The sequence below is a fragment of the Salvelinus alpinus genome, chromosome 5, assembly GCF_045679555.1.
Source record: "Salvelinus alpinus chromosome 5, SLU_Salpinus.1, whole genome shotgun sequence".
Classification (NCBI taxonomy): domain Eukaryota; kingdom Metazoa; phylum Chordata; class Actinopteri; order Salmoniformes; family Salmonidae; genus Salvelinus; species Salvelinus alpinus.
The window spans coordinates 96,806,131-96,833,036 of record NC_092090.1 but is presented as its reverse complement, the minus strand read 5'-3'; the positions used below and the strand labels follow the sequence as shown (position 1 = coordinate 96,833,036).

The 26,906-nt window shown below is 39.2% G+C and overlaps 1 protein-coding gene across 2 annotated transcripts; it reads left to right on the top strand.

Annotated features, from left to right (window-relative positions):
• The first annotated feature begins 383 nt into the window (after positions 1-383).
• Positions 384-8,207, top strand: LOC139577308 (myelin-oligodendrocyte glycoprotein-like). 2 transcript variants are annotated; one of them, XM_071404320.1, is made up of 4 exons: positions 384-1,126; positions 4,095-4,121; positions 5,676-6,008; positions 6,433-8,207. In XM_071404320.1, the coding sequence occupies exons 2-4, from the start codon at positions 4,100-4,102 to the stop codon at positions 6,444-6,446; spliced, it is 369 nt and encodes a 122-aa protein (XP_071260421.1). In that variant the 5' UTR covers positions 384-1,126; positions 4,095-4,099; the 3' UTR covers positions 6,447-8,207. The 2 variants fall into 2 exon arrangements, with proteins under 2 accessions (XP_071260421.1, XP_071260420.1); XM_071404319.1 differs by lacking the exon at positions 384-1,126 and adding an exon at positions 3,369-3,920.
• The last annotated feature ends 18,699 nt before the right edge of the window (positions 8,208-26,906 follow it).

Here is a 26,906-nt window from a genome sequence, read left to right as displayed (position 1 = left end):
GTTTTAGTGGGATGCTGGTTATAACATGGTAATAAAGAAGAGAGAGAAAAGAGGGACCAGTTTAATGTTTTAGTGGGATGCTGCAGTTTTGCACATTGTTATTTATTTTTCTTTGATATGGTGCAATATTCTATTATTATGTTGTTCAGATTGTATTCGTTTTGAATTGTTACATTTATATGCACTTTGTTTATATACATTCAAAAGTTATACTTTAAATGCACATGTTTAATAGCATGGGTGTGGTAGAATGCATTTTTAAATACATTGTGGTTAAGATAGAGAATGATTTCATTTAATAATTTAATTAGAATTGTTTTCACACCAATCATAGTCAAACTATCGCAAACTGTTTGACTTGAAAAGAAATATATATTTTTTTATTAAAGAGCCGTTTGGGGGCCAAAAAGAGCCGGACTGCCCACAACAACAGCCCCCTAAATCATACGTCTGACTTTCTGATTTGTAAATTCACTGCAGTTCCCAACATTAACCAGCAGGTGGCAATGATACTCTCTTCTCAGACAGTAAATGACCACCAGTCAGCTACATTTATTTTGTTAGGAGGGGATGGAAAAGCATTGAGACTATTTGTCATGGAAGCAATTTCACTCATTTACTCATGTGAATGTGTCCAAAGAGATAAGAGAAGCTAATATTGATAGGCACTGTTAAATCTTTACAGCTCAGGATAATATGACTATAATTAAAGAACATCACTACCATCTGCTGGCTGGATCGGTCTTCTGATTTGAACCCTATTCTACACACTGCTAACCTTATGCCTAACCTTAAACCTAAATTAAGATCAGAAATATATATTTTTGTTTTCATGACATTTTACGATAGGCCTGTAGACAATTTAGACGTTATGACTGGGTTTTCTAATAACCAGAGAGGCTGGGGGGAGGAGTTTACTCCAAGTGCCTGTGTAAAGGTGAAAGTGAAAGTTGTGTCTCAGTATAGGCCTGAGGTGTAGATTGTTCTGTAAAAACGTGTAGATATGCACATATAGTTACTATTAGAGTGGTTACTGTGTAGATATGCATATAGTGACTATTAGAGTGGTTATGGATTTAAATCAACTATTTTGAATGTGAAGTGGAGGACGTGAAGACCAGTAAAGGTAAGAGGAGATCTCAGTATATTTCACTTTCCAAACTAGACACAACAGTCCTGTTTTAAAACAATGAGGACTGGAGAAAGAGGAAGTGATGTTTGTATCTGTGTGATTGAGCAAAAGAGAGAATTTGATGAATGGTAATGATGTAAATATGAATGTTTTCTCTTTTTATTGAGAAATGAAACATACACCCCGCCCTTCTTCTTCCCGGTTGTATGTAATAACACACTAAATGTCTGGGCTAACAATGTAAGAAATAACACTGCAAAGTTGCCTCGGGGCTAGAAGCACGGCTGCCCTCTCTATCGGCGCCATTTTATATATTGACTACGTCCGTCCTAGCTCGCTCATTAATGTCTTCATCGAAATTACGGATTGCCTCTAATCTGCTTGTTGTCCCCTTATGCAATAGTTTGTACTTCTCAAATGTCAGTAGAAACCACATTTGTTTAAGCAGGTCAGCCATATCAGCTATGTGTTTTTTAAAGGCAGTAAATGAGGCTGAATGAACTGTTTCCCTGAATGGGGCTCAATGACAAATAGTTAATGACAAATCACCAGTAACCTTCTAAGACGACATGGTAATATTGTCTAGATAGAGAACGGCAGATCAGCTGTTAACAAACATGGCTAGTGGTAATTCAGGCAATTAACTTAAAAACAAACAGTTGAAATCAAATGCAACTTTAAATATCTACTTGTAAAACATAAGATCTAGCATCACTTGTATATTTTGGACTCAAAATAAAAAAAACATGACAAAATAAATCTATAATATTTACATTGAATTCAGTGTCAGAAAAGCCTCCTATTGTAGTGAATTGCTGCTATACTGCACATCTACAGCTGGGTCAGAACATACTGGATTGGGCTTGAGGATGAACAGGGTAAAACACTGTTGCCAGGGACTACCACATGACACAGCATTGTGCAGAATGTCACAGTAGAAACTTGTTGAAAATTGTCATACTGAGACTAAATTTAAAGATAATTGACCAAAAAAGTATATGGTTTCCGGTGCCTTTTTTGAAAAGTAAAGTCTTGATTAACTTAAGGTGCTTCCATGGTTACTGTCTGTAAGTGCCCAGATTGTAATGGTTTTAACCCAAACTCAGCCTTTACCCCCAGCCCTGTCCCCTGCACACCCTAACCCAAACTCAGCCTTTACCCCCAGCCCTGTCCCCTGCACACCCTAACACAAACTCAGCCTTTACCCCCAGCCCTGTCCCCTGCACACCCTAACCCAAACTCAGCCTTTACCCCCAGCCCTGTCCCCTGCACACCCTAACCCAAACTCAGTCTTTACCCCCAGCCCTGTCCCCTGCACACCCTAACACAAACTCAGCCTTTACCCCCAGCCCTGTCCCCTGTCCCCTGCACACCCTAACCCAAACTCAGCCTTTACCCCCAGCCCTGTCCCCTGCACACCCTAACCCAAACTCAGCATTTACCCCCAGCCCTGTCCCCTGCACACCCTAACCCAAACTCAGCCTTTACCCCCAGCCCTGTCCCCTGTCCCCTGCACACCCTAACCCAAACTCAGCCTTTACCCCCAGCCCTGTCCCCTGCACACCCTAACCCAAACTCAGCCTTTACCCCCAGCCCTGTACCCTGTACCCTGCACACCCTAACACAAACTCAGCCTTTACCCCCAGCCCTGTCCCCTGCACACCCTAACCCAAACTCAGCCTTTACCCCCAGCCCTGTCCCCTGCACACCCTAACCCAAACTCAGTCTTTACCCCCAGCCCTGTCCCCTGCACACCCTAACACAAACTCAGCCTTTACCCCCACCCCTGTCCCCTGCACACGCTAACCCAAACTCAGCCTTTACCCCCAGCCCTGTCCCCTGTCCCCTGCACACCCTAACCCAAACTCAGCCTTTACCCCCAGCCCTGTCCCCTGCACACCCTAACCCAAACTCAGCCCTTACCCCCAGTCCTGTCCCCTGTACACCCTCACCCAAACTCAGCCTTTACCCCCAGCCCTGTCCCCTGCACACCCTAACCCAAACTCAGCCTTTACCCCCAGCCCTGTACCCTGTACCCTGCACACCCTAACCCAAACTCAGCCTTTACCCCCAGCCCTGTCCCCTGTCCCCTGTCCCCTGCACACCCTAACCCAAACTCTGCCTTTACCCCCAGGCCCATATATGGTATTTCTGACTTTCTGATTTGTAAATTCACCGCAGTTTCCAACATTGACCAGCAGGTGGCAATGATACTCTCTACTCAGACAGTAAATGACCACCAGTCAGCTACATTTATTTTGTTGGGAGGGGATGGAAAAGCATTGAGACTATTTGTCATGGAAGCAATTTCACTCATTTACTCATGTGAATGTGTCCAAAGAGATAAGAGAAGCTAATATTGATAGGCACTGTTAAATCTTTACAGCTCAGGATAATATGACTATAATTAAAGAACATCACTACCATCTGCTGGCTGGATCGGTCTTCTGATTTGAACCCTATTCTACACACTGCTAACCTTATGCCTAACCTTAAACCTAAATTAAGATCAGAAATGTACATTTTTGTTTTCATGACATGTTACGATGGGCCTATAGACAATTTAGACTTTGTGACTGGGTTTTCTAATAACCAGAGAGGCTGGGGGAGGAGTTTACTCCAAGTACCTGTGCAAATGTGAAAGTGAAAGTTGTGTCTCAGTATAGGCCTGAGGTGTAGATTGTTCTGTAAAAACGTGTAGAAATGCACATATAGTGACTATTAGAGTGGTTATGGATTTAAATCAACTATTTTGAATGTGAAGTGGAGGACGTGAAGACCAGTAAAGGTAAGAGGAGATGTCAGTATATTTCACTTTCCAAACTAGACACAACAGTCCTGTTTTAAAACAATGAGGACTGGAGAAAGAGGAAGTGATGTTTGTATCTGTGTGAATGAGCAAAAGAGAGAATTTGATGAATGGTAATGATGTAAATATGAATGTTTTCTCTTTTTATTGCAGTTAAAATGGCAGAGTCCAGATTTCATAGTAAGTCACCATGCTATAATTAATGATGAACTTTTCTTTCATGTATCTGGGAGACCAGAACTAAACCAACTATTGTTACAGATTATTTTACCATTATCCATTACCTTTACTGATGTTTAAATCAACGAGTTTTACTGTAAAAAATCATATGTAGTTATTTCAGGGGAATTTGCCATGTATAGACCCCTAAAGTGAATTAGTAAAGTAATTGAAGTGATATTTAATGTTATTAGGTTTGTTAAGTGTCTCTTGCACAATTGTAGACCTGGTTAGTATGAATGTTGAGGCTTGGACACTGGGGTAGACCTGGTTAGTATGAATGTTGAGGCTTGGACACTGGGGTAGACCTGGTTAGTATGAATGTTGAGGCTTGGACACTGGGGTAGACCTGTTTAGTATGAATGTTGAGGCTTGGACACTGGGGTAGACCTGGTTAGTATGAATGTTGAGGCTTGGACACTGGGGTAGACCTGTTTTATATGAGTATGCCCATGGATTTCCCTGGTTTATAATGGGGTGTAGGGATACACAAGGTTCATACAGGTAATGGGGCTGGATGGACGTCTATTGCCCAATCAAATCCTTTCTGGCAACAACGTTTGTGGTAGAAACAAGAGATTGGGGCTGGGTCACATGTGTTATACCACTGTAATATTAGTTTATCTATGAAATGATTAGTGTATACAGGTCAGAGGTCACAGGACTAAAACATGCCGATAACAGGGTTGGGGTGTGCAGTGAATAGCTGGATATAGGTTACTGTTGGTGACTTGGGGAATACAGGCCTAAGGAAAGTGGGTAACAGGACTGAGATAGGAAAGTAACAGGGATGAGGTGTATTGGCAAAGGAACTGGGGTCTTGAGTAACACACAGGTCATTTAGGGCCAGGATATGCCTGTATCTGTACTTGAGTGTATAGATTTGAGGGTATTGGCATGTGGGTGTTAGGGTTAGGGCATGGGGGTAACAGGGCTGGGGTGTGTGGGTCATTGAGTTTAGGTGTGTGGGTAAGTGGACTGAGGTATATAGATATTGTGGGTGTTAGGGTTAGGGCATGGGGGTAACAGGGCTGGGGTGTGTGGGTCATTGAGTTTAGGTGTGTGGGTAAGTGGACTGAGGTATATAGATATTGAGGTTGAGGAATAGGGATAAATATCTGTTCATGTTATTATAGACAGAGCACTCTGTCACAATGTGACCAATAATAAAACATACTTTTAAATAAATAAATAATAAATCTAATTGGATGACATGTTAGGCTTACTAGTGGCATAAGATTTGCATAGTGGCATGTCTGGGAAAGATGTGGGAACAAATGGGATAATATCATTCTAGATTGTAGCATCACATTCTTCTATGACATATATACTTTCCTTCAAATGAATATGTCTGTCTGGGATTGTGGGGGTTGTATTTTAGAATTGACATGGTCCTGGTTGTTGTATGTCTATTGTAATTTTTAATTCAGCTGTGTTTATAAATGTACTGAGAGGATTTGTGTTCCTGACACAGATGATGTCATTAAACATGAAATGTTCTCTCTTTCTGAACAGATCAGTTGAAACTCACCTCAGAAGACTATGTGAGGGCTGATGTTGGTGAAGAGGTCACCCTCCCCTGTCACCTCTCACCTGACACCAATGCTGTTGCCATGACGATCAGGTGGTTTAAAAAGACAGAGTGTATTTACCTGTATAAGAATGGCCAGGTGACAGAGAGGAGTGGCTATGAGGGCAGAGTGAGTCTGAACACCCAGGAGCTGGAGAGAGGCAACGTGTCTCTGAGGCTGAGAGACTTCAGGAGGTCAGATAGAGGAGTCTACATATGTCAGGTCATCCATGGAGAACAGAAGATGGAGGCTGCAGTGGGTTTATGGGAGAGAAGAGGTAAGTGTTCTGGAACTCCAGTAATGTTTCTAAACACCTAAACAACAACAATAACAACCAGTCTCTTTCCCTGTACAGAACACTTGTACTTTCTCATGTAGGTAGGAGTTCATAGTAGGAGTTACAGATGAATAGACTAGATTCATTCTGAATATCAACGAGTTACAATGCATATTACCATCACTGTGAGCTTTGAGCTGGTCCTAAAGCATTAGAACCATTCCAACATTACTGTCACGTCCCTTGATTGTCATTAGTAATGAATGTGATGAACACTCATACCCCTCTGATGTATATCACATCGCTATGGTATTTGAGAGGATAATGTGACAGATGGTGATTTGAAGGTAATGATAATAACTAATGCATTCTGTTTTACATGATCATTATTCATGACTCTCCATCTTGGATAATGGATGATCAGCACCACGTGAGTAATTACTGTTTTGTCTGTTTTGTTTATTGACAACCAATAACACAAGACAAAGAACAGACCAGAGTGTTAATCTGATACTATAAAACTACAGGCCTTGTGAACAGCAGTGTTTTCTTCAAGGCTACAAATTAAATCAGTTTCTTTACATTAATCAATACTCTCCCCAAATGTTCTCAAGGTAGGTTGGATTAAGATGTATAGATGTTCTTCAAATTATCCAGAATTTTCATATCATAGATCTCCCACAATATGTCTGCTATAGAGGTCAACATTTCACGTAGTTCTCCCACAATATATCTGCTATAGAGCTCAACATATCACACTCCAAAATGAACATGGAATCATCTTGAATTGTCACACCCTGACCTTAGAGAGCCTTTTTATTTCTCTATTTAATAAGGTCAGGGTATGATTTGGGTGGGCATTCTAGTTTTTCTGTTTCTATGTTGGCCGGGTATGGTTCTTGTTTTTGGTTAGTTGCTGTGTTAGCGCTACAAAACTTTACGTGTCGTTTATTCTTTCTTGTTTTTGGTGTTGATTTAATAAATTGATGATGTACGCCTACCACGCTGCACCTTGGTCCAATCCATCTTTCAACGAACGTGACATGAATTCAGTTTGATGTCCTAGTATGAAGCATTCTGTGATGTTCAGACTGTTCCAATAGTAGCACTGCTTACATCCCTTTCCCTAGATGTACATTAGTAATGAATATGATGAATAGTCATTCCAATATGATGTATGGTATTTGATTGAATAATGTAATGTGACTGAAATTGGATTGAATGTAACTGTAATAACTCATACATTTTGTTATACATTATCAATATTCATTCCTCTCCATCTTGGATAATGGATGATCAGGAGCATTACCATAAACCTCCCACAATATATCTGCCATATAGCTCAACATTTCACACACCAACATTAAAATAGAATCAGCTTGAATTCAGCTTGATGTCTTATTATGAAGCATTCAGTCATTCTCAGACTGCTCACATAGTAGTGCTGCTTACATCCCTTTCCCTAGATGTACATTAGTAATGAATGTGATGAACAGTCATTCCAATATGATGTATGGTATTTCATTAAATTATGTAATGAGGCAGAAATTCAATGAACAATAATAACTAAAGTTTTCTGTTTTACATGATCATTATTCATGACTCTCCATCTTGGATAATGGATGATCAGGAGGTGGTGAATAATTACTTATTTGTCTGTTTTGTTTATTTACAACCAATAACACAAGACAAAGAACAGACCAGAGTGTTAATCTGATACTATAAAGAACTACAGGCCTTGTGAACAGCAGTGTGTCTTCTTCAAGGCTACAAATTAAATCAGTTTCTTTACATTTATCAATTCTCTCCCCAAATGTTCTCAAGGTAGGTTGGATTAAGATTTATAGATGTTCTTCAAATGATTCTGAATTTACATACCATAGAACTCCCACAATATATCTGGCATAGAGGTCAACATTTCACATTCCAAAATGAACATGAAATCAGCTTGAATTCAGTTTGATGTCCTAGTATGAATCATTCTGTGATTTTTAGACTGTTCCAATAGTAGCACTGCTTACATCCCTTTCCCTAGATGTACATTAGTAATGAATGTGATGAACAGTCATTCCAATATGATGTATGGTATTTCATTAAATTATGTAATGAGACAGAAATTCAATGAACAATAATAACTAATGCATTCTGTTTTACATGATCATTATTCATGATTCTCCATCTTGGATAATGGATGATCAGTTTCACGTGAGTAATTACTTATTTGTCTGTTTTGTTTACTGACAACCAATAACACAAGACAAAGAACAGACCAGAGTGTTAATCTGATACTATAAAAACTACAGGCCTTGTGAACAGCAGTGTTTTCTTCAAGGCTACAAATTAAATCAGTTTTTTTACATTTATCAATACTCTCCCCAAATGTTCTCATGGTAGGTTGGATTAAGATGTATAGATGTTCTTCAAATTATCCAGAATTTTCATATCATAGCCTTCCCACAATATTTCTTCCATAGAGCTCAACATATCACACTCCAAAATGAACATGGAATCATCTTGAATTGTCACGCCCTGACCTTAGAGAGCCTTTTTATTTCTCTATTTGGTTAGGTCAGGGTATGATTTGGGTGGGCATTCTAGTTTTTCTGTTTCTATGTTGGCCGGGTATGGTTCTTGTTTTTGGTTAGTTGCTGTGTTAGCGCTACAAAACTTTACGTGTCGTTTATTCTTTCTTGTTTTTGGTGTTGATTTAATAAATTGATGATGTACGCCTACCACGCTGCACCTTGGTCCAATCCATCTTTCAACGAACGTGACATGAATTCAGTTTGATGTCCTAGTATGAAGCATTCTGTGATGTTTAGACTGTTCCAATAGTAGCACTGCTTACATCCCTTTCCCTAGATGTACATTAGTAATGAATGTGATGAACAGTCATTCCAATATGATGTATGGTATTTGATTGAATAATGTAATGTGACTGAAATTGGATTGAATGTAACTGTAATAACTCATACATTTTGTTTTCCATTATCAATATTCATTCCTCTCCATCTTGGATAATGGATGATCAGGAGCATTACCATAAACCTCCCACAATATATCTGCCATAGAGCTCAACATTTCACACACCAAAATTAAAATAGAATCAGCTTGAATTTAGCTTGATGTCTTATTATGAAGCATTCTGTAACGGTTCTCCTCTTCCTCCGAAGAGGAGGAGCAGGGATTGAACCAAGGCGCAGCGTTGTATAATGACATAGTGTTTATTAAACAAACCGAAAACACGAAGAACACTTGAAATGTTACAAAACAATAAACGACGTAGACAGACCTGAACGACGAACTTACATGAAACACGAAGAACGCATAAACAGGAAAACTGACTACATAAAACGAACGAACAAACAAAACCGAAAACAGTCCCGTGTGGCGTAACATACACTGACACAGACACAGGAGACAACCACCCACAACAAACAATGTGAAAACACCTACCTTAATATGACTCTCAATCAGAGGAAATGAAAACCACCTGCCTCTAATTGAGAGCCATATCAGGTCACCCTTAAACAAACATAGAAACACATAACATAGACTGCCCACCCAAACTCACGTCCTGACCAGCTAACACATACAAAACTAACAGAAAACAGGTCAGGAACGTGACATAACTCCCCCCTCAAGGTGCGTACTCCGAACGCACCACCAAAAGTCTAGGGGAGGGTCTGGGTGGGCATCTGACCACGGTGGTGGCTCAGGCTCAGGGCGAGGTCCCCACCCCACCATAGTCAATCCCAGCTTACATCTCCCCCTTAGAATGACCACCCTCTTTTTCCACCCACCTAATATAAGGGGCAACACCAAGATAAGGGACAGCTCCGGGACAAGATAGCTCAGGACAGCGAGGTAGGTCGAGATAGAGAGGTAGCTCAGGATAGAGAGGTAGCTCAGGATAGAGAGGTAGCTCAGGATAGAGGGGCAACTCCGGACTGAAAAGCAGCTCCGGACAGAGAGACAGCTCTGGACTGAGGGGCAGTTCCGGATTACTGGCAGCTCCGGGCTGGCTGACGGCTCTGGACGCTCATGGCTCACTGGCGGCTCTGGACGCTCATGGCTCACTGGCGGCTCTAGACGCTCATGGCTGGCTGACGGCTCTGGACGCTCATGGCTGGCTGACGGCTCTGGACGCTCATGGCTGGCTGACGGCTCTGGACGCTCATGGCTGGCTGACGGCTCTGGACGCTCATGGCTGGCTGACGGCTGTGGACGCTCATGGCTCACTGGCGGCTCTGGACGCTCATGGCTCGCTGACGGCTCTAGACGCTCATGGCTCGCTGACGGCTCTGGCTGCTCATGGCTCACTGGCGGCTCTGGCAGATCCTGTCTGGTTGGCGGCTCTGGCAGATCCTGTCTGGTTGGCGGCTCTGGCAGATCCTGTCTGGTTGGCGGCTCTGGCAGATCCTGTCTGGTTGGCGGCTCTGGCAGATCCTGTCTGGTTAGCGGCTCTGGCAGATCCTGTCTGGTTGGCGGCTCTGGCAGATCCTGTCTGACGAATGGCTCTAGCGGCTCCTGACTGACTATCGGCTCTGACGGCTCGGGACAGACGGGCGGCTCTAATGGCTCGGGACAGACGGATGGCTCAGACGGCACTGGGCAGACGGATGGCTCAGATGGCGCTGGAGAGACGGATGGCTCAGATGGCGCTGGGGAGACGGATGGCTCAGATGGCGCTGGGGAGACGGATGGCTCAGATGGCGCTGGGGAGACGGATGGCTCAGATGGCGCTGGGGAGACGAATGGCTCTGGCCGGATAAGGCGCACTGTAGACCTGGTGCTTGGTGCCGTAACTGGAGGCACCGGGCTAAGGACACGCACCTTCATGCTAGTGCGGGGAGCAGGGACAGGGCACACTGAACTCTCAAAGCGTACTATTTGCCTGGTGCGTGGTACCGGCACTGGTGGCACCGGGCTGAGGGCATGCACATCAGGACGAGTACGGGGAGAAGGAACAGTGTGTACAGGGCTCTGGAGACGCACAGGTGGCTTAGTGCGTGGTGCCGGAACTGGAGGCACTGGGCTGGAGACACGCACCATAGGAAGAGTGCGTGGAGGAGGAACAGGGCTCTGAAAACGCACTGGAAGCCTGGTGCGTGGTGGAGGCACTGGTGGTACTGGGCTGGGGCGGGGAGGTAGCGCCGGAAATACCGGACCGTGTAGGCGTACTGGCTCCCTTGAGCATTTAGCCTGCCCAACCTTACCTGGTTGAATGCTCCCCGTCGCCCGACCAGTGCGGGGAGGTGGAATAACCCGCACCGGGCTATGTAGGCGAACCGGGGACACCATGCGTAAGGCTGGTGCCATGTAAGCCGGCCCGAGGAGACGTACTGGTGGCCAAATATGTAGGGCGGGCTTCATGACATCCGGCTCAACGCTCAAACTAGCCCTACCAGTGCGGGGAGGTGGAATAACCCGCACCGGGCTATGCACACGTACAGGAGACACCGTGCGCTCTACTGCGTAACACGGCATCTGCCGTACTCCCGCTCTCCACGGTTAGCCTGGGAAGTGGGCGCAGGTCTCCTACCTGCTCTTGACCCACTACCTCTTAGCCCCCCCCCAATAAATTTTTGGGGTTTCTTCACGGGCTTCCGTGCATACCTTCATAAATCCGGTCTCTCTCTCCCGTTGCCTCCGCTCTCCTAATCGCCTCCAGCCGTTCCCATGGAAGGCGATCTCTTCCAGCTCGGATCTCCTCCCATGTGTAGCGACCTTTTCCATTTAACACGTCCTCCCATGTCCACTGCTCGAACTCACGCTGCTTGGTTCTGGATCGGTGGGTGGCTCTGTAACGGTTCTCCTCTTCCTCCGAAGAGGAGGAGCAGGGATTGAACCAAGGCGCAGCGTTGTATAATGACATAGTGTTTATTAAACAAACCGAAAACACGAAGAACACTTGAAATGTTACAAAACAATAAACGACGTAGACAGACCTGAACGACGAACTTACATGAAACACGAAGAACGCATAAACAGGAAAACTGACTACATAAAACGAACGAACAAACAAAACCGAAAACAGTCCCGTGTGGCGTAACATACACTGACACAGACACAGGAGACAACCACCCACAACAAACAATGTGAAAACACCTACCTTAATATGACTCTCAATCAGAGGAAATGAAAACCACCTGCCTCTAATTGAGAGCCATATCAGGTCACCCTTAAACAAACATAGAAACACATAACATAGACTGCCCACCCAAACTCACGTCCTGACCAGCTAACACATACAAAACTAACAGAAAACAGGTCAGGAACGTGACACATTCAGTCATTCTCAGACTGCTCACATAGTAGTGCTGCTTACATCCCTTTCCCTAGATGTACATTAGTAATGAATGTGATGAACAGTCATTCCAATATGATGTATGGTATTTCATAAAATTATGTAATGTGACAGAAATTCAATCAACAATAATAACTAATGTTTTCTGTTTTACATGATCATTATTCATGACTCTCCATCTTGGATAATGGATGATCAGTACGAGGTGAGTAATTACTTATTTGTCTGTTTTGTTTATTGACAAGCAATAATACAAGACAAAGAACAGACCAGAGTGTTAATCTGATACTATAAAAACTACAGGCCTTGTGAACAGCACTGTGTCTTCTTCAAGGCTACAAATTAAATCAGTTTCTTTACGTTTATCAATACTCTCCCCAAATGTTCTCAAGGTAGGTTGGATTAAGATGTATAGATGTTCTTCAAATTACACAGAATTTTCAAATCATAGATCTCCCACAATATGTATGCTATAGAGGTCAACATTTCACGTAGTTCTCCCACAATATTTCTGCTAAGAGCTCAACATATCACACTCCAAAATGAACATGGAATCATCTTGAATTGTCACGTCCTGACCTTAGAGAGCCTTTTTATTTCTCTATTTGGTTAGGTCAGGGTATGATTTGGGTGGGCATTCTAGTTTTTCTATTTCTTTGTTGGCCGGGTATGGTTCTTGTTTTTGGTTAGTTTCTGTGTTAGCGCTACAAAACTTTACGTGTCGTTTATTCTTTCTTGTTTTTGGTGTTCATTTAATAAATTGATGATGTACGCCTACCACGCTGCACCTTGGTCCAATCCATCTTTCAACGAACGTGACATGAATTCAGTTTGATGTCCTAGTATGAATCATTCTGTGATGTTCAGACTGTTCCAATAGTAGCACTGCTTACATCCCTTTCCCTAGATGTACATTAGTAATGAATGTGATGAACAGTCATATCAATATGATGTATGGTATTTCATTAAATTATGTAATGAGGCAGAAATTCAATGAACAATAATAACTAATGTATTCTGTTTTACATGATCATTATTCATGACTCTCCATCTTGGATAATGGATGATCAGAACATTTCCTGGGTGAGTAATTACTTATTTGTCTGTTTTGTTTATTGACAACCAATAACACAAGACAAAGAACAGACCAGAGTGTTAATCTGATACTATAAAAACTACAGGCCTTGTGAACAGCAGTGTGTCTTCTTCAAGGCTACAAATTAAATCAGTTTCTTTACATTTATCAATACTCTCCCCAAATGTTCTCAAGGTAGGTTGGATTAAGATGTATAGATGTTCTTCAAATTATCCAGAATTTTCATATCATAGATCTCCCACAATATATCTGCAATAGAGGTCAACATTTCACATTCCAAAATTAACATGGAATCAGGTTGAATTCATTTTGATGTCCTAGTATGAATCATTCTGTGATGTTTAGACTGTTCCAATAGTAGCACTGCTTACATCCCTTTCCCTAGATGTACATTAGTAATGAATGTGATGAACAGTCATATCAATATGATGTATGGTATTTCATTAAATTATGTAATGTGACAGAAATTCAATCAACAATAATAACTAATGTTTTCTGTTTTACATGATCATTATTCATGACTCTCCATCTTGGATAATGGATGATCAGTACGAGGTGAGTAATTACTTATTTGTCTGTTTTGTTTATTGACAAGCAATAATACAAGACAAAGAACAGACCAGAGTGTTAATCTGATACTATAAAAACTACAGGCCTTGTGAACAGCAGTGTGTCTTCTTCAAGGCTACAAATTAAATCAGTTTCTTTACGTTTATCAATACTCTCCCCAAATGTTCTCAAGGTAGGTTGGATTAAGATGTATAGATGTTCTTCAAATTATACAGAATTTTCACATCATTGCCCTCCCACAATATATCTGCCATAGAGGTCAATATTTCACATACTTCTCCCACAATATATCTGCTATAGAGGTCACCATTTCACATAGCCTTCCCACAATATTTTTTCCCATAGAGCTCAACATATCACACTCCAAAATGAACATGGAATCATCTTGAATTGTCACACCCTGACCTTAGAGAGCCTTTTTATTTCTCTATTTGGTTAGGTCAGGGTATGATTTGGGTGGGCATTCTAGTTTTTCTATTTCTTTGTTGGCCGGGTATGGTTCTTGTTTTTGGTTAGTTGCTGTGTTAGCGCTACAAAACTTTACGTGTCGTTTATTCTTTCTTGTTTTTGGTGTTGATTTAATAACTTGATGAGGTATGCCTACCACGCTGCACCTTGGTCCAATCCATCTTTCAACGAACGTGACATGAATTCAGTTTGATGTCCTAGTATGAATCATTCTGTGATGTTTAGACTGTTCCAATAGTAGCACTGCTTACATCCCTTTCCCTAGATGTACATTAGTAATGAATGTGATGAACAGTCATTCCAATATGATGTTTGGTATTTCATGAAATTAAATAATGAGACAGAAATTCAATGAACAATAATAACTAATGCATTCTGTTTTACATGATCATTATTCATGACTCTCCTTCTTGGATAATGGATGATCAGCACCACGTGAGTAATTACTTATTTGTCTGTTTTGTTTATTGACAACCAATAACACAAGACAAAGAACAGACCAGAGTGTTAATCTGATACTATAAAGAAGTACAGGCCTTGTGAACAGCAGTGTGTCTTCTTCAAGGCTACAAATTAAATCAGTTTCTTTACATTTATCAATACTCTCCCCAAATGTTCTCAAGGTAGGTTGATTAAGATGTATAGATGTTCTTCAAATTATCCAGAATTGTCATATCATAGATCTCCCACAATATATCTGCCATAGAGGTCAATATTTCACATAGCCCTCCCACAATATTTCTGCCATAGAGCTCAACATATCACACTCCAAAATGAACATGGAATCATCTTGAATTGTCACGCCCTGACCTTAGAGAGCCTTTTTATGTCTCTATTTGATTAGGTCAGGGTATGATTTGGGTGGGCATTCTAGTTTTTCTATTTCTTTGTTGGCCGGGTATGGTTCTTGTTTTTGGTTAGTTGCTGTGTTAGCGCTACAAAACTTTACGTGTCGTTTATTCTTTCTTGTTTTTGGTGTTGATTTAATAAATTGATGATGTACGCCTACCACGCTGCACCTTGGTCCAATCCATCTTTCAACGAACGTGACATGAATTCAGTTTGATGTCCTAGTATGAATCATTCTGTGATGTTTAGACTGTTCCAATAGTAGCACTGCTTACATCCCTTTCCCTAGATGTACATTAGTAATGAATGTGATGAACAGTCATTCCAATATGATGTTTGGTATTTCATGAAATTAAATAATGAGACTGAAATTCAATTAACAATATTAACTAATGCATTCTGTTTTACATGATCATTATTCATGACTCTCCATCTTGGATAATGGATGATCAGCATTACGTGAGTAATTACTTATTTGTCTGTTTTGTTTATTGACAACCAATAACACAAGACAAAGAACAGACCAGAGTGTTAATATGATACTATAAAAACTACAGGCCTTGTGAACAGCAGTGTGTCTTCTTCAAGACTACAAATTAAATCAGTTTCTTTACATTTATCAAAACTCTCCCCAAATGTTCTCAAGGTAGGTTGGATTATGATGTATAGATGTTCTTCAAATTATCCAGAATTTTCATATCATAGATCTCCCACAATATATCTGCCATAGAGGTCAATATTTCACATAGTCCTCCCACAACATATCTGCCATAGAGGTCAATATTTCACATAGTCCTCCCACAATATATCTGCTATAGAGGTCAATATTTCACATAGTCCTCCCACAATATATCTGCTATAGAGGTCACCATTTCACATAGTCCTTCCACAATATATCTGCTACAGAGGTAATATTTCACATAGCCTTCCCACAATATTTCTTCCAAAGAGCTCAACATATCACACTCCAAAATGAACATGGAATCAGCTTGAATTGTCACGCCCTGACCTTAGAGAGCCTTTTTATTTCTCTATTTGGTTCGGTCAGGGTATGATTTGGGTGGGCATTCTAGTTTTTCTATTTCTTTGTTTGCCGCGTATGGTTCTTGTTTTTGGTTAGTTGCTGTGTTAGCGCTACAAAACTTTACGTGTCGTTTATTCTTTCTTGTTTTTGGTGTTGATTTAATAAATTGATGATGTACGCCTACCACGCTGCACCTTGGTCCAATCCATCTTTCAACGAACGTGACATGAATTCAGTTTGATGTCCTAGTATGAATCATTCTGTGATGTTTAGACTGTTCCAATAGTAGCACTGCTTACATCCCTTTCCCTAGATGTACATTAGTAATGAATGTGATGAACAGTCATATCAATATGATGTATGTTATTTGATTGAATAATGTAATGTGGCTGAAATTGGATTGAATCTAACAGTAATAACTCATACATTTTGTAATACATTATCAATATGAATTCCTCTCCATCTTGGATAATGGTTGATCAGGAGCATTACCATAAACCTCCCACAATATATCTGCCATATAGCTCAACATTTCACACACCAAAATTAAAATAGAATCAGCTTGAATTTATCTTGATGTCTTATTATGAAGCATTCAGTCATTCTCAGACTGCTCACATAGTAGTGCTGCTTACATCCCTTTCCCCAGATGTACATTAGTAATGAATGTGATGAACAGTCATTCCAATATGATGTATGGTATTTCATTCAATTATGTAATGAGACAGAAATGCAATGAACAATAATAACTAATGCATTCTGTTTTACATGATCATTATTCATGACTCTCCATCTTGGATAATGGATGATCAGAATTGGGTGAGTAATTACTTATTTGTCTGTTTTGTTTATTGACAACCAATAACACAAGACAAAGAACAGACCAGAGTGTAAATCTGATACTATAAAAACTACAGGCCTTGTGAACAGCAGTGTGTCTTCTTCAAGGCTACAAATTAAATCAGTTTCTTTACATTTATCAATACTCTCCCCAAATGTTCTCAAGGTAGGTTGGATTAAGATGTATAGATGTTCTTCAAATTATCCAGAATTTTCATATCATAGATCTCCTACAATATATCTGCCATAGAGGTCAATATTTCACATAGTCCTCCCACAATATATCTGCTATTGTAACGGTTGTCCTCCTCCTCTTAAGACGAAGAGGAGGAGTAGGGATTTGACCAAAACGCAGCGTTGTGATACGACATGAAAATTTATTAAACATGACGAAAACTAAACATACTTGAGAATATACAAAATAATAAACGAAGTCAAACAGACCCGAACAAACGAACTTACATAACACGAAGAACGCGGTGCACAGACACAGACACGGAAGACAACCACCCACAAACAAACATTGTGAACAGCCAGCCTTTATATGGTTCTCAATCAGAGGAAACGTCAAACACCTGTCCCTGATTGAGAACCATATAAGGCTAATTACAAGTGACCTAATCATAGAAACACAAAACATAGAATGCCCACCCCAACTCACGCCCTGACCAACTAAACACATACAAAATTAACAGAAAACAGGTCAGGAACGTGACAGCTATAGAGGTCACCATTTCACATAGTCCTCCCACAATATATCTGCCATAGAGGTCAATATTTCACATAGTCCTCCCACAATATATTTGCCATAGAGGTCAATATTTCACATAGTCCTCCCACAATACATCTGCTATAGAGGTCACCATTTCACATAGCCTTCCCACAATATTTCTTCCATAGAGCTCAACATATCACACTCCAAAATGAACATGGAATCAGCTTGAATTGTCACGCCCTGACCTTAGAGAGCCTTTTTATTTCTCTATTTGGTTAGGTCAGGGTTTGATTTGGGTGGGCATTCTAGTTTTTCTATTTCTTTGTTGGCCGGGTATGGTTCTTGTTTTTGGTTAGTTGCTGTGTTAGCTCTACAAAACTTTACATGTCATTTATTCTTTCTTGTTTTTGGTGTTGATTTAATACATTGATGATGTACGCCTACCACGTTGCACCTTGGTCCAATCCATCTTTCAACGAACGTGACATGAATTCAGTTTGATGTCCTAGTATGAAGCATTCTGTGATGTTTAGACTGTTCCAATAGTAGCACTGCTTTCATCCCTTTCCCTAGATGTACATTAGTAATGAATGTGATGAACAGTCATATCAATATGATGTATGGTATTTGATTGAATAATGTAATGTGACTGAAATTGGATTGAATGTAACTGTAATAACTCATACATTTTGTTATACATTATCAATATTCATTCCTCTCCATCTTGGATAATGGATGATCAGGAGCATTACCATTAACTTCCCACAATATATCTGCCATATAGGTCAACATTTCACACACCAACATTAAAATAGAATCATCTTGAATTTAGCTTGATGTCTTATTATGAAGCATTCAGTCATTCTCAGACTGCTCACATAGTAGTGCTGCTTACATCCCTTTCCCTAGATGTACATTAGTAATGAATGTGATGAACAGTCATTCCAATATGATGTATGGTATTTCATTAAATTATGTAATGAGACAGAAATTCAATGAACAATAATAACTAATGTATTCTGTTTTACATGATCATTATTCATGACTCTCCATCTTGGATAATGGATGATCAGACGACGGTGAGTAATTACTTATTTGTCTGTTTTGTTTATTGACAACCAATAATACAAGACAAGGAACAGACCAGAGTGTTAATCTGATACTATAAAAACTACTGGCCTTGTGAACAGCAGTGTGTCTTCCTCAAGGCAACAAATTAAATCAGTTTCTTTACATTTATCAATACTCTCCCCAAATGTTCTCAAGGTAGGTTGGATTAAGATGTATAGATGTTCTTCAAATTATCCAGATTTGATATACAATATCCCTCCCACAATATATCTGCCATAGAGGTCAATATTTCACATAGTCCTGCCACAATATATCTGCCATAGAGGTCAATATTTCCCAAAGTCCTCCCACAAAATACAGCTGGCATAGTGGTCGATATTGTACATTGCCCTCCCACAATATATCTGCCATAGAGGTCAATATTTCATATAGATCTCCCACAATATATCTGCAATAGAGGTCAACATTTCACGTGGTTCTCCCACAATATATCTGCCATAGAGGTCAACATATCACACTCCAAAATGAACATGGAATCAGCTTGAATTCAGTTTGATGTCCTAGTATGAATCAATCGGTGATGTTTAGACTGTTCCAATAGTAGCACTGCTTTCATACCTTTCCCTAGATGTACATTAGTAATGAATGTGATGAACAGTCATATCAATATGATGAATATGTATGAACTTTCCAATTTGTAAGTCGCTCTGGATAAGAGCGTCTGCTAAATGACTTAAATGTAAATGTAAATGTAAATGTATGGTATTTTATTGAATAATGTAATGTGACTCAAATTGGATTGAATGTAACTGTAATAACTCATACATTTTGTTTTACATTATCAATATTCATTCCTCTCCATCTTGGATAATGGATGATCAGGATCATTACCATAAACCTCCCACAATATATCTGCCATATAGCTCAACAATTCACACACCAAAATTAAAATAGAATCAGCTTGAATTTATCTTGATGTCTTATTATGAAGCATTCAGTCATTCTCAGACTGCTCACATAGTAGTGCTGCTTACATCCCTTTCCCTAGATGTACATTAGTAATGAATGTCATGAACAGTCATTCCAATATGATGTATGGTATTTCATTAAATTATGTAATGAGACAGAAATTCAATGAACAATAATAACTAATGCATTCTGTTTTACATGATCATTATTCATGACTCTCCATCTTGGATAATGGATGATCAGACGACGGTGAGTAATTACTTATTTGTCTGTTTTGTTTATTGACAACCAATAATACAAGACAAGGAACAGACCAGAGTGTTAATCTGATACTATAAAAACTACTGGCCTTGTGAACAGCAGTGTGTCTTCCTCAAGGCAACAAATTAAATCAGTTTCTTTACATTTATCAATACTCTCCCCAAATTTTCTCAAGGTAGGTTGGATTAAGATGTATAGATGTTCTTCAAATTATCCAGATTTGATATACAATATCCCTCCCACAATATATCTGCCATAGAGGTCAATATTTCACATAGTCCTGCCACAATATATCTGCCATAGAGGTCAATATTTCCCAAAGTCCTCCCACAAAATACAGCTGGCATAGTGGTCGATATTGTACATTGCCCTCCCACAATATATCTGTCATAGAGTTCAATATTTCACATAGTCCTGCCACAATATATCTGCCATAGAGGTCAATATTTCACATAGTCCTCCCACAAAATACAGCTGGCATAGTGGTCGATATTGTACATTGCCCTCCCACAATATATCTGTCATAGAGGTCAATATTTCCCAAAGCCCTCCCACAATATATCTGCCATAGAGGTCAATATTTCCCAAAGCCCTCCCACAATATATCTGCCATAGAGGTCAATATTTCATATAGATCTCCCACAATACATCTGCCATGGATGTCAATATTTCACATAGTCCTCCCACAATACATCTGCTATAGAGGTCATCATTTCCCATAGCCCTCCCCCAATATATCTGCTACAGAGGTCAACATTTCACATTGATCTCCCACAATATATCTGCGATAGAGGTCAACATTTCACATAGTCCTCCCACAATATATCTGCTATAGAGGTCAATATTTCACATAGTCCTCCCACAAAATACAGCTAGCATAGTGGTCGATATTGTACATTGCCCTCCCACAATATATCTGCCATAGAGGTCAATATTTCATATAGATCTCCCACAATATATCTGCCATAGAGGTCAACATTTCACACTCCAAAATGAACATGGAATCATCTTGAATTCAGTTTGATGTCCTAGTATGAATCAATCTGTGATGTTTAGACTTTTCCAATAGTAGCACTGCTTACATCCCTTTCCCTAGATGTACATTAGTAATAAATGTGATGAACAGTCATTCCAATATGATGTATGGTATTTCATGAAATTATGTAATGAGACAGAAATTCAATGAACAATAATAACTAATGCATTCTGTTTTACCTGATCATTATTCATGACTCTCCATCTTGGATAATGGATGATCAGCAATTGGTGAGTAATTACTTATTTGTCTGTTTTGTTTATTGACAACCAATAACAAAAGACAACGAACAGACCAGAGTGTTAATCTGATACTATAAAAACTACAGGCCTTGTGAACAGCAGTGTGTCTTCTTCAAGGCTACAAATTAAATCAGTTTCTTTACATTTATCAATACTCTCCCCAAATGTTCTCAAGGTAGGTTGGATTAAGATGTATAGATGTTCTTCAAATTATCCAGATTTGATATACAATATCCCTCCCACAATATATCTGCCATAGAGGTCAATATTTCACATAGTCCTGCCACAATATATCTGCCATAGAGGTCAATATTTCCCAAAGTCCTCCCACAAAATACAGCTGGCATAGTGGTCGATATTGTACATTGCCCTCCCACAATATATCTGTCATAGAGTTCAATATTTCACATAGTCCTGCCACAATATATCTGCCATAGAGGTCAATATTTCACATAGTCCTCCCACAAAATACAGCTGGCATAGTGGTCGATATTGTACATTGCCCTCCCACAATATATCTGTCATAGAGGTCAATATTTCCCAAAGCCCTCCCACAATATATCTGCCATAGAGGTCAATATTTCCCAAAGCCCTCCCACAATATATCTGCCATAGAGGTCAATATTTCATATAGATCTCCCACAATACATCTGCCATGGATGTCAATATTTCACATAGTCCTCCCACAATACATCTGCTATAGAGGTCATCATTTCCCATAGCCCTCCCCCAATATATCTGCTACAGAGGTCAACATTTCACATTGATCTCCCACAATATATCTGCGATAGAGGTCAACATTTCACATAGTCCTCCCACAATATATCTGCTATAGAGGTCAATATTTCACATAGTCCTCCCACAAAATACAGCTAGCATAGTGGTCGATATTGTACATTGCCCTCCCACAATATATCTGCCATAGAGGTCAATATTTCATATAGATCTCCCACAATATATCTGCCATAGAGGTCAACATTTCACACTCCAAAATGAACATGGAATCATCTTGAATTCAGTTTGATGTCCTAGTATGAATCAATCTGTGATGTTTAGACTTTTCCAATAGTAGCACTGCTTACATCCCTTTCCCTAGATGTACATTAGTAATAAATGTGATGAACAGTCATTCCAATATGATGTATGGTATTTCATGAAATTATGTAATGAGACAGAAATTCAATGAACAATAATAACTAATGCATTCTGTTTTACCTGATCATTATTCATGACTCTCCATCTTGGATAATGGATGATCAGCAATTGGTGAGTAATTACTTATTTGTCTGTTTTGTTTATTGACAACCAATAACAAAAGACAACGAACAGACCAGAGTGTTAATCTGATACTATAAAAACTACAGGCCTTGTGAACAGCAGTGTGTCTTCTTCAAGGCTACAAATTAAATCAGTTTCTTTACATTTATCAATACTCTCCCCAAATGTTCTCAAGGTAGGTTGGATTAAGATGTATAGATGTTCTTCAAATTATCCAGAATTTTCATATCATAGATCTCCTACAATATATCTGCCATAGAGGTCAATATTTCACATAGTCCTCCCACAATATATCTGCTATTGTAACGGTTGTCCTCCTCCTCTTAAGACGAAGAGGAGGAGTAGGGATTTGACCAAAACGCAGCGTTGTGATACGACATGAAAATTTATTAAACATGACGAAAACTAAACATACTTGAGAATATACAAAATAATAAACGAAGTCAAACAGACCCGAACAAACGAACTTACATAACACGAAGAACGCGGTGCACAGACACAGACACGGAAGACAACCACCCACAAACAAACATTGTGAACAGCCAGCCTTTATATGGTTCTCAATCAGAGGAAACGTCAAACACCTGTCCCTGATTGAGAACCATATAAGGCTAATTACAAGTGACCTAATCATAGAAACACAAAACATAGAATGCCCACCCCAACTCACGCCCTGACCAACTAAACACATACAAAATTAACAGAAAACAGGTCAGGAACGTGACAGCTATAGAGGTCACCATTTCACATAGTCCTCCCACAATATATCTGCCATAGAGGTCAATATTTCACATAGTCCTCCCACAATATATTTGCCATAGAGGTCAATATTTCACATAGTCCTCCCACAATACATCTGCTATAGAGGTCACCATTTCACATAGCCTTCCCACAATATTTCTTCCATAGAGCTCAACATATCACACTCCAAAATGAACATGGAATCAGCTTGAATTGTCACGCCCTGACCTTAGAGAGCCTTTTTATTTCTCTATTTGGTTAGGTCAGGGTTTGATTTGGGTGGGCATTCTAGTTTTTCTATTTCTTTGTTGGCCGGGTATGGTTCTTGTTTTTGGTTAGTTGCTGTGTTAGCTCTACAAAACTTTACATGTCATTTATTCTTTCTTGTTTTTGGTGTTGATTTAATACATTGATGATGTACGCCTACCACGTTGCACCTTGGTCCAATCCATCTTTCAACGAACGTGACATGAATTCAGTTTGATGTCCTAGTATGAAGCATTCTGTGATGTTTAGACTGTTCCAATAGTAGCACTGCTTTCATCCCTTTCCCTAGATGTACATTAGTAATGAATGTGATGAACAGTCATATCAATATGATGTATGGTATTTGATTGAATAATGTAATGTGACTGAAATTGGATTGAATGTAACTGTAATAACTCATACATTTTGTTATACATTATCAATATTCATTCCTCTCCATCTTGGATAATGGATGATCAGGAGCATTACCATTAACTTCCCACAATATATCTGCCATATAGGTCAACATTTCACACACCAACATTAAAATAGAATCATCTTGAATTTAGCTTGATGTCTTATTATGAAGCATTCAGTCATTCTCAGACTGCTCACATAGTAGTGCTGCTTACATCCCTTTCCCTAGATGTACATTAGTAATGAATGTGATGAACAGTCATTCCAATATGATGTATGGTATTTCATTATGTTATGGAATGAGACAGAAATTCAATGAGCAATAATTACTAATGCATTCTGTTTTACATGATCATTATTCATGACTCTCCTTCTTGGATAATGGATGATCAGAACAGCGTGAGTAATTACTTATTTGTCTGTTTCATTTATTGACAACCAATAACACAAGACAAAGAACAGACCAGAGTGTTAATCTGATACTATAAAAACTACAGGCCTTGTGAACAGCAGTGTGTCTTCTTCAAGGCTACAAATTAAATCAGTTTCTTTACATTTATCAATACTCTCCCCAAATGTTCTCAAGGTAGGTTGGATTAAGATGTATAGATATTCTTAAAATTCTTCTGAATTTACATACCATAGTCCTCCCACAATATATCTGCCATAGAAGTCAACATTTCACATAGTCCTCCCACAATATATCTGCTATAGAGCTCAACATTTCACACACCAAAATGAAAATAGAATCAGCTTGAATTTAGCTTGATGTCTTATTATGAAGCATTCAGTCATTCTCAGACTGGTCACATAGTAGTGCTGCTTACATCCCTTTCCCTAGATATACATTAGTAATGAATGTGATGAACAGTCATTCCAAAATGATGTATGGTATTTCATTAAATTATTGTAATGAGACAGAAATTCAATGAACAATAATAACTAATGCATTCTGTTTTACATGATCATTATTCATGACTCTCCATCTTGGATAATGGATGATCAGTATTAGGTGAGTAATTACTTATTTGTCTGTTATGTTTATTAACAACCAATAACACAAGACAAAGAACAGACCAGAGTGTTAATCTGATACTATAAAAACTACAGGCCTTGTGAACAGCAGTGTGTCTTCTTCAAGGCTACAAATTAAATCAGTTTCTTTACATTTATCAATACTCTCCCCAAATGTTCTCAAGGTAGGATGGATTAAGATGTATAGATGTTCTTCAAATTATCCAGAATTTTCATATCATAGTCCTCCCACAATATATCTGCTACAGAGGTCAACATATCACACTCCAAAATGAACATGGAATCAGCTTGAATTGTCACGCCCTGACCTTAGAGAGCCTTTTTATTTCTCTATTTGGTTAGGTCAGGGTATGATTTGGGTGGGCATTCTAGTTTGTCTGTTTCTATGTTGGCCGGGTATGGTTCTTGTCTTTGGTTAGTTGCTGTGTTAGCGCTACAAAACTTTACGTGTCGTTTATTCTTTCTTGTTTTTGGTGTTGATTTAATAAATTGATGATGTACGCCTACCACGCTGCACCTTGGTCCAATCCATCTTTCAACGAACGTGACATGAATTCAGTTTGATGTCCTAGTATGAATCATTCTGTGATGTTTAGACTGTTCCAATAGTAACACTGCTTACATCCCTTTCCCTAGATGTACATTAGTAATGAATGTGATGAACAGTCATTCCAATATGATGTATGGTATTTGATTGAATAATGTCATGTGACTGAAATTGGATTGAATGTAACTGTAATAACTCATACATTTTGTAATACATTATCAATATTCATTCCTCTCCATCTTGGATAATGGATGATCAGGAGCAATACCATAAACCTCCCACAATATATCTGCCATATAGCTCAACATTTCACACACCAAAATGAAAATAGAATCATCTTGAATTTAGCTTGATGTCTTATTATGAAGCATTCAGTCATTCCCAGACTGCTCACATAGTAGTGCTGCTTACATCCCTTTCCCTAGATGTACATTAGTAATGAATGTGATGAACAGTCATATCAATATGATGTATGGTATTTCATTAAATTATGTAATGAGACAGAAATTCAATGAACAATAATAACTAATGTATTCTGTTTTCCATGATCATTATTCATGACTCTCCATCTTGGATAATGGATGATCAGACGACGGTGAGTAATTACTTATTTGTCTGTTTTGTTTATTGACAACCAATAATACAAGACAAGGAACAGACCAGAGTGTTCATCTGATACTATACAGACTATAGGCCTTGTGAACAGCAGTGTGTCTTCTTCAAGGCTACAAATTAAATCAGTTTCTTTACATTTATCAATACTCTCCCCAAATGTTCTCAAGGTAGGTTGGATTAAGATGTATAGATGTTCTTCAAATTATCCAGAATTTTCATATCATAGATCTCCCACAATATATCTGCTATAGAGGTTACCATTTCACGTAGTCCTCCCACAATATATCTGCCATATAGCTCAACATTTCACACACAAACATTAAAATAGAATCAGCTTGATGTCTTATTATGAAGCATTCAGTCATTCTCAGACTGCTCACATAGTAGTGCTGCTTACATCCCTTTCCCTAGATGTACATTAGTAATGAATGTGATGAACAGTCATTCCAATATGATGTATGGTATTTCATTAAATTATGTAATGAGACAGAAATTCAATGAACAATAATAACTAATACATTATGTTTTACATACATTTACATTTAAGTCATTTAGCAGACGCTCTTAT

Coding starts and splice junctions, on each gene's coding strand:
- LOC139577308 (XM_071404320.1), top strand. CDS start 4,100: ATGGCAGAGTCCAGATTTCATA. Junction 4,122..5,675: donor GGCAGAGTCCAGATTTCATA/GTAAGTCACCAT, acceptor CTTTCTGAACAG/ATCAGTTGAAACTCACCTCA.